At 45.4% G+C, this 9809-nt stretch overlaps 1 protein-coding gene across 1 annotated transcript; it reads left to right on the forward strand.

Moving 5' to 3' along the window:
• Positions 1 to 7988: 7988 nt before the first annotated feature.
• On the forward strand, positions 7989 to 9477 carry LOC128299777 (uncharacterized). The gene is made up of 2 exons (XM_053035850.1): positions 7989 to 8864; positions 8932 to 9477. Exons 1-2 carry the CDS (start codon positions 7989 to 7991, stop codon positions 9475 to 9477), a joined length of 1422 nt encoding a protein of 473 aa, XP_052891810.1.
• Positions 9478 to 9809: the final 332 nt, after the last annotated feature.

Genomic DNA, 9809 nt, shown 5'->3' on the forward strand with positions numbered 1-9809 from the left:
CTGCCGGCAGTATCATGATCGTGGTACACATTTTTATGTTGCATTATTAATTACCCGCCCCGAGGGGGCCATCACTAACGTATCGCACCAGTTTGTCGGCACTTAAATCCAATTATCACATGTCATTAAACATCGATTGCAGATTGTTCGTGGTTTTTGGCCGATAGGATGTTGACGCTCAAGACGCTCAAGCAGTTTCTCTCTAATGCTTCGCAAATTGGTCGAAGTATTTTGAGAGTCCCCCGGTGTGCGGGGACCACCATCACGCGGGTCGCATTAAATGTGTCGCATTATGACGCTAATGAGTCGCTGCGAACAAATCATCAATCGTCGCGCGGGGTACTTTAACCGTTTTCGATCGCACACTGTGCGAGCCTGTAATTTACACCATTATGGGTACAGAGCTGGTGCTATGTACCTCTGCAGGTGGTGTGCTGCCCTCCCGTGGTGCTCTTAAGGTTATAATCTCGAAACGATCATGCTGCTGATGATGAAGTAATGAGTGTGCTCAACGCGTGAATTTCACACCAGCGTCTTTATCGCAAGGGTGCCGTTGTTGTCTTTTTTTGAAGCTAACTCTTACACGGTCATTACCCTACAGTATGCGGTTTTCACTCAATGTCAGTTTAAAAAGGAAACAAAAATCGAAAAAGAACCAAAAAAGTAATAAAAAAGGCAAAGAGACTTAAAAATAGAATAGAATAAAACGGAATGAAAGAGGAAAAGAAAGAGTAATAATAAAAAAATAATGAAACCAACGAAAAAGTACAAAAACTAAAAAATAAAAATAGGAAGAGAATTGAAAATAAAGTAAAAGAAACGATATAAAATACGATAGAAACAACAAAAAACAAATAAAAACATAGAAAAAGAATAGAAAAGGAACAAAAGTGAACATAAAAACAAAAATAGCAAAAGAAACAGAATAAATACATGGAGCGATCGGAATTTAAAGAAAAATTGCGAGCCAAGTTTACATTGAGAACTGAGAAAGTCTTCCCTTCATATATCATTAATTCAATGTTAAGTTCAACTTATAATCAAAATTGAATTCCAATTCGATAGGAATCGAACAGTTTCGCGACCAAACAAAACGCCCCCACATCTCGCTAGAGGATTGAAATGCAACCCGTGTATTGCATCACGCAACGGTGCATTGTTAAGTTTTTGATGTAACAAATGTTACAATTCACCATCCATCGGCTGCACATTCGGCTGGATGTTGCGCTGTCCCCCGCTCTCCTCTCCGGTTTTTGTCTCAGCTCTCAGCTTTCGATCACATTTTCACGATCACGAATGCAAGCTTTTTCGTGTGGCCAAGTGGATCATCGCGACCGGATTGAGCAATGTGCTCCTGAGTGATCGAGCAAAGATTTACTGTTTTTTTTTGTTGTTGTTGCTAACATTATCCATTGATCGCGATTGGTAAATTCTATTTACACACAAAAACTCTCCGGTCCGGACTTTGCAGGACGGGCAAAATCTTCGTCACGACCTTGTGCCCAGGACACGGGCAACATTTATGTTGACCAAATGCACGCACAGCACCACTGTCGGCGAGGTTGTTGTTTGGAAGCTGAGTACGTTTTGCTAAACCGCTTACGTTTCGCGTATGTGAACAACCGGCCGCGAGCCGAGGCTGGACAGAAGGTTTATTTTTGTTCGCCAATAAAACCAACTGTTAATGGCAGCTTTGGTCGAAGTTTTAAGAGTTGGCTAACAGGTTCACTGCCGTGGGGTAGTTTCAGTGTGGGGGTTAATGTATGGCAGAGGGTACTTGAGGGTACGTGGCGAGGGTATGTAGTGGCCATAAATCAATCCTTTCGACCTTACTTACTCGACACATTGCCCGGTGAAGCTAAATTTGATTCAGTTTTGCGCTTTCAATTTACATCTCGAATTGAATGATCGTTATTGTAGTGTGCAAAATGAATAACAAAAATCATTTGAATATTACCAGCGGTGTCACCAGTGTACCGTTCCATATAAAGTGAACTAATTTCATTCCAATTTGCCACCAGTTTGATTGAATGTTAACTCCAACGGTATGTGATGCAATAATTCACAGCAGGTGGCGTCTCGACTCCATCACGATCACTTCCCAGTTGGGACATTAAACACTACCGTATCGGCACCATAAATCACCCATCATCCGGTGCGTCTCCATTTCCGATCAATTACATATCAGACATCTCACTCTGTGTACACGTTGAGATAGCAGACTAATGTGATTAATGATGTACAGCAGACGAACGGTGGCGATATTTATCGTCTTCATAATTGCCACGATAAACAACGTGACTCTCGCTGTATTTATGGATCGTTCGCTTATGTTTCAATCGCACCGAAGATCAATATCAGCGACGATCGATGACGATCATCGCCTAAGGCCTCCGTTTGTGGGTGCATTCGTGCATCGAACCCAGCCACCACCACCGTGTGTGGGGACGCCATTAGGCGCGATTGGCCACCTGACATTGGCATTACTTCTCGCTTCTCGGTAACGGGGCGAGCGGGCAGAAGAAAAATGTGCCCACTCATTAGAGTGCGATGTTTGGTCGCCAGTTTTGGATAGCAAGCCATTCCCCCTGCTGCAGGTTCAGGCTGAAAAACGGTCCCGCTGGTTCGGATGTGTAGGAATCTTTCGGTCCTTTAACTTGTTCGGGGTGATGCGGTTGCGCAAGACAAAAGCCCATGTACACGCGACCATTAGATGTACCCCGCTCAATTGTGGCCATTTAGGGCACGCCGGCACAACAGCAACAAAAACTGTAAGAAAATGGCCCCAAATTATTTGTTCGCTTGCGAGAGCTTAAAAGCCGACGCGTGGTGTGCGTTAGTTTTGTTTCGTCGGTGTGTTAGCAGTGGGTGAAAATTAACGAAGGATGAAAGGATTGCCACAATAGCGCCACATTGTTGTCGTTTTGTCGATGATGCAGCAGCCAAGCGTTTTTGCGACAGCACGGGTGAAGATTGAAGCACACACATATTAACGGGCGGACGTGGCTTGTTAACGCAAACGCGTCGGGCGTCGTTGTGCAAATTTGAGGCCCTTCTGTCTGTGGAAATTCAAAATCGGAGCAGCGAATCGAAGCGGGCGTATTGTTTATGGCGGATGCCACGTGTTGAGACACGGCTGCCTGTTAAATGGCAATTGTATTAAAAATTAGGCACAATTGTATTGGTGCCAGTAATAAGAGGCATTTTTGCAAGCGTTCGATTGGTTCGATTTGTTTGGCGTTGCAGCAAATTAAAACAATCAACTTTGTTAAATTGAAGCCTTATCCTTGTCGCTTTTTGAAAGAATGTTGCACCTTGTTTTGCTCATTTTTTTACATTCAAATTCGAAGGTCTTCCGATTAGGTTCCACCGCTTGTTCATAGAGGGCGTTAGCACAATTTACTAGCAACTACTGTTCAATAGTGTTGAACCTAGTTGAATCTTTTTAGACGAGTTATCCTCTCAAACTAGAAGTTTTAGTGAATAGTCATTGTAATAATGATTCACCTATTAAAGGATTTTTTAATTTCTGAAAATCTGGAAATTCTTGAATATCTTAAACTGATCTAAACTTTATATGGACGTAGAATTTATTAAAAGAAATTAGTAGAGTTGCGTTAACAAAATAAGGTGTCGTGAGTGATACCAATAATTAAAAAGTATACTCTACAGCTCTTCGACTGCAAAATGCATTCAATATTTAGGTAGCAGATCTTGAAGAAGATGTCAATAAATGCCAATCCTACATAAATTGAAAACCGACACGAATGCCTCCAAAGAGACTCACCAAATTCAACAAATTATCTCTGTTCAGTTATGGGCATGAACTGATATTAAGAGATATCGAGCGCTAGCTTTTGCTTACTAGAAGTAGTTTTAGTGACACAAAAGGAAAGACGACTAAAGCATGGAATCCACCAGGATCTCAAGTTACAATAACAATACCTGTTGCCCTGTACTTGGTAAAATCATGTCAGAGATGAGCAATATGAGCTCTTGAAATCTGGAATCCATAGACACGACTTTGTCACTACGCCAATTCGTTCAAAGTTACCTATATTGATCAAGATTCTTAGTTACTCCACGTATTCCTTGCACGTCACTTCTTCAGACTATTTTAAATTAAGGTCCATGACTCATTTTCTGACCAACGAAGAGATCTCATCCGAACTACGCGAACTGCCTCAAGCTTCAAGAGGGCCTCGTGAGCCAAAGCCTGAAAATCCTGAGCAACTCAACAACTAAGGGGTCTCAACTGGCGATCCGCTTAGGGTCTCCAAGGGTCTTGATCCGTCACTGGAATAAAGGATCTAAAAGTAGATCCTTTATAGAGATATATCTCTAAAAGAGTCTCTTTAAAAAGAGGGAATCGCTTTATATATCTATCAGTAATAGGTATATAGAAGCCCTAATAGTTTTGAATTAGGCCATGCAAATATTGGACACTTTGTGTGGACAGAAAACTCTCACGCGAGTTAAAAAGAAAGTCCAATTAGAAACACAACATTGTCAAGAGTTCGTGTTTTTATACGACGTTTCCGATGTCCGTAATGTGGAGAGTGAATAATTACGACATAAAAATGATAGTGGAGCTAACCAGTAGACGTGAGATAGTTCGTAGTTTACAAACGAACCCACTCCAACACCGGAAGAAAACTGTCCCAACATCACGTGGAGTTGGCGGAAATCCAAGTCCAGCAAACATCTAATGACATGCAGTTAACCAGTGCACGAATCATACGCCACATACTTACTGCAAACCAGCAAATGGCAAACATAGTTGCACACTACTCTACACGTTCCCAGCGCCCATTCACAAATGCAATGCAAACAAATGCACCAATTCGTGTGCTTGGCAAACACTGCGGCATTCCGGTCCCATGTCATAATAGCACCCACCACCGTCATGATCCGGATAAAAGCCCCCCGCCTGGTATATTCGGAAACACCCCCGACATATTGTGGCCCAAGTGTGGCCGCATTCCCTTTGGGCAAACAAACCCAAAACAAATCAGGGTAAACCACCCTCCACACACGCCCCGAACGACATGGCAGTCTCGCGGAGAGTCTTTCAAATAAACGCAAACAAAACAACGACGGTTGCGTGTGCGGTTGCGTGCGATTTCTGGGCGCCCAAGAAACAAATGGTAATTGTTTAACTTCGATCAAGAAACACGCTGGCTGGAAAGTAAATTGCTTTCACACAAGATGCACACACGTGTGCGCAGTGCAATGATCGGTGTGCCTACCCCCGTTTTTCGGGCGGCACCCGGCAAGAAGGACGCAATGAGTCGGTAAGGTGAGAAAAGTCACACCCATTTTCATAAGTTCTTGTTTAAATTTTATAATGCAATATCAATATAAGCCACTGTGGGTAGAACAATCACTCTCCGTATCTAATTGCAGGGGTTGTGTGACTTTTCTACCACTGCTTCTGTGAGAGCCAAGCAGCAATTTGCTAACGATAAATAAACCACCAGATCGGTGGTGGACGTTGTACGGCTCACTGCAAACAAGAAATTCAACCCCATCCATCAACGACTAAATGGCTATCTTTCAGCACACCAATCGCTGCCCAAAACATCTTTACCAACCTATCGGCCCCGCGGATGGTCGCGGTTCGCTTTTTCCTCGTTCAATCCGCACCAGTAATTATGTGTACCTTCGTACACACGCGGGGCGTTTTTACAAAACGTTGAAAGCAATTTGTCTAAAGTGTTGCCGCAGTGCGTCGCTGTTATCTCGGTTCCGAGCTCCACTCCGAACGGCTAGATTACAGGGTTCGCACCTTTGCGTACAGGGCAAAATGTAACGTTCGATCGTCAAGTTAAACGATCGCGTAACGTAACCAAACGCGCACACTTCCGCCTAGCCGATAGTGGTGGAGAGTAAGAAAAATCACAGCCTACACTGGATCACCACGCCTTACCAACCGTTACCAACTGCCCCTGAGGTTAAAGGGTTTTACCATGCATGCAGCTTCCGTTATTTATTTCTTTTTTTTTTCAATGGAAAAATTCACATCAAAATTTGAATTGCGTAACGGCCCGAGCTGGATTCTCAAGCCATTCGCTCACGCTCGTACCAAAACTCCGGACCGGATCGTAATAATCGCAGCAATCGGATTTTGTTGAAACGGAAATACATCAACGTTTGCACCACATGTGAAACTGTGAACGGAATAAACGTCAAAAATTAGATAAATGACAAACGGATTCCCAATTCCCACCAGGGGGGCACCAAAACGGATGATGTCGAATGGATGTCGGATGTCGGAATGTCCTCGTACGCAAAAAATAAAGAGGGTAAATCTAACCTTGGTGATTTTTCGGGGTGAAAGGCAACCAGCTGGTTATAAATCTTTTCAAGCTTCTTTTTGGTGGTTGAAAACCGTTCCGATGTCGAATCATCGATTTGCGAACGTTTTGCTGTGCTGTGTCGTGCTGTCATCCTGGGGGGAGGGTTCCAAGTGCGTGCGCTGCTTGCCCAACGGAGATCGTATTTTACGCACGACCAATTAATCGATCTCCAATGACTGGCCCGAACCTAATGATCTGGCTGGCTGGTAATCTCGTTCGTTATGGCTTATGGAGCGCTCTAGTTGGTCTACTTCCTCACAACAAAGTAGCGCCCTCCTGTGGCCAGTGTCAGCAGTGGGCAAAACGTGATTAGAGTTTAGTAGTGACACAGCCAAGCGATTGTAGACTCCATGCAGTGGGTCATCGATTGAAACCACCGCTCTTGCCCGGGCCTCATAATTGTGAAGGGGAATTAATTCGAAACGCCTCAGAGGCAGCGGATAAGCAGCTGTCGTGGATGGGTGGAATTTTGATTGAAAAGTATATATATATATTTTGCTGCAATTAATTGTGTCCCCCAAAGTAGGAAGTGTCCAACAAATTGAAAGTTCGTTTTAAGCAGCAGCTCAGGAATGTCATGATTGTCCATCGCTTAATAGCGCCCCCAATAACAATGGGCGGTGCAATGTAAATGGCTGTTTTCCAATCGACACCAAATAAAGGACACCCGTTGGAAATTAAACGCTGTCAATCCACGAGACGATTGGTGGATTTTTAATAAGATAACAATTAAAATTCCCCCATTGTACGGCATCTATCCACGGTGCCTGTTGTGGACATGCAAAAATCAATCACTCGCGAGCTGCAACCCCCAACCACACTATCACTTGCCGCGTGACGCAGCGCATTGCTCGTGGGTATCCGTGGAAGCAAATCGCCTCCCATTTTCGCGAATGCAAAAATTATGATGACTCGCGAAATACAAAAATGATAATGCCCCCGGACTCTGAAGTGGAGATCGACTGTCAGGAACGGCAGGTTATGTTTAGCCGCATGATTTTCTCGACTCGCAAGCATCATGCATCGTTCCATCGCATGGGAATTTCAACGACATTGTAGCACCGGTGCATAACATCGCGGTGTGTTTGCAGGGTGACGGTAATTTAGAGCAATTTCACCCATGCTCACATGGTCATGCGCGCGGGAAAGTCTAAAGGGGGACACAAACAGTTCGATTGTATAATTGATTAATCTCGAGCCAGTTCGGTTCGTGTCAATGTCCGTGGAAATCGACACGTATGAAGCTAATCCTGGACAGTTGATTTGTTGAACTAGCACGTGTATGATTACGGTGACGCGGATTACACCCAATTGCGTGTTATGTGACTGGACGTGCTCTCTCATATTTACCTGAAACGAAAAAAGGAGGAAAAACAAAAAATATGTTAAGGCCATGTGTTTATTGAGTAAAAACGTCAAAATTGAATTGACAAGAAAGCAGCATGGAATTTGACGTTTTAATTATTTTTCGCATCTAGTAGTCACTTGCTGGCAAGCAAATTCTCGTTCAGTATAGTTTGATGCGCTGTGTGATTTGAGTGCTCTTCTAAATTCATCCAAATTCCTATTCCACGAAATTCGGGGTCCTTTTTCTATCAACCTAAACGTAACCCCTAAATTCCTTTACCGATGGCGTACATTTTCCTGTTTGAAGTTATCGTCGATGATTTGAACCTATTTTCGGACGTTCGAAATTTAACCACCGCGGATCAGGATGAGCTCGGCACGGCACGACGCGAGCTCTGCGTCCGTTTGCAGCTCGCAAACCTGGTACGGTGTGAGGTTTGTGAGAAAGATTTCGGTTCCGCGCTAGACGTGGAGGTACGCAAAACTGGAGAAAACTGTCTGTTCGCCTACAATCCAACGAGTGCCATCGAGTTGGAAGAGGAACTTGTGCTACGAATTTCCGCCCACGAAAAAGACCCCAACGGGATGAAGCAAATCATTGGCAGCTGGAAAGGACCGGGCCGGGAAATGTTGGTAGGACTTGCGCAAGCGTATGACCTCCAGAATGAGGCGCCCGTTGAGCAAAGCTCGAAAGAATCGCTGCACTCCGGTGAAGTGGATCACGTAACGCAACGCAACAACAAACCTGTTTCGCACACCTTCAAGACGATGTATCCACTCGAAACGGAAACGGAAAGCACGGTCGTTGGAATGGTTGTGCTCACCATCCGAATGTCCTGTCTGGGTCCTAACATTAATCAGAAAGTGTTGTTTGGGGGACGGGACCTGCAGCAACAGCCCGTGACGTGCTACAAGATGGAGAACGAACCTGTCGTGCAGTGTGTCACGCTGGAGGACCAGGACGAGCAGGAGCTGATCTGCCCCAAGGGAAGTCTTGCTAGTATTGTAGGGACGGAAATCGTCCCGGAAGTACAGCCGTACGATGAATATGCCGCAGAGTTGAACGAAAATGCCATTAGCATTCGTGTGGAGAGGGATGCAAATATTGCAGTTAGCATCGATGGTGAGGAAAGCAACGAATGTACGAAAGGATGTTGGGTAAGTGTGATCACATCTGTTTTTAAAGGATATCCTTTCCGATGTTAATATATTCTTTTTTTTGTAGACTTCCCTCACGCTCCCGGATGGAGTGTACGGCCTGAAGGAGGAATATATCCGCCAAGAAGCGAACGGATGTCGACTTCCAGTCATACGCGGTACGCTCAAGTACCCAGCCTACCACTGGTCCGGTGATTTTATGCTCGCCAAAACGACCACCCCCGTAACGGTGGAAGACTACCGGAAAAAGCCCGACCCAACCCGCACCGTGGCGCTGCAGGCACGACCCGAGCAGCACGAGCGCGACTGTGCCGGTATCGAGATCTGTCGAAAGGGTTGGCACGATCCGAACGTAGACGTGTTTGTGCTTAAGCTCGGCAAGAACAAGCGCCACCCGGCTGGCAGTAATCCGCGCAACGAGGTGGAAATTGAGCTGCGAACACCGCGCGGCCCCTCGCAAGAGATCCGGCCAAAGGTGTCGCGCGGCATGCAGGTGATCGAGGAAGAGTTTGAACCGGCCGGAGAAATGCCCCGTACTGCCGCCCCGACCGGTGAGGGTGAGAAAGCGGACAAAAAGGCGAAACCTGCCGGTAAAAAGGGCAAAAAGAAGTAATGGCCCACCAAGTAGACGGCTTTCCGGTGAGCTGTTCGATTATTTAATCCACCTTCGCGGCATTACCGGGCCGTGTCATATACCGTTTGCCCCAACCGATTGACGCACGAACGGAGACGGACTGTGGCAGCAGGTGCCAACCCAGCTGCTGAGCCGTACGACGCGGTAATAAATCAGAGAAAGTTTGATCTGCAAGTTCCGCCGGGGCTGTGTGCTTACTGCGGTGCAGAGAAAGCACCGGGCAGCTAATAAGACTCATTGGAACTGGCTTTGTTTCCGTTTCGAATGCGGCGGTTTGTCGACAGTATTATGCAATACACGCACCAATGAAA

Source organism: Anopheles moucheti, chromosome 2, assembly GCF_943734755.1.
Source record: "Anopheles moucheti chromosome 2, idAnoMoucSN_F20_07, whole genome shotgun sequence".
NCBI lineage: Eukaryota > Metazoa > Arthropoda > Insecta > Diptera > Culicidae > Anopheles > Anopheles moucheti.

Coding starts and splice junctions, on each gene's coding strand:
- LOC128299777 (XM_053035850.1), top strand. CDS start 7,989: ATGGCGTACATTTTCCTGTTTGAAGTTATCGTCGATGATTTGAACCTA. Junction 8,865..8,931: donor AATGTACGAAAGGATGTTGG/GTAAGTGTGATC, acceptor TTTTTTTTGTAG/ACTTCCCTCACGCTCCCGGA.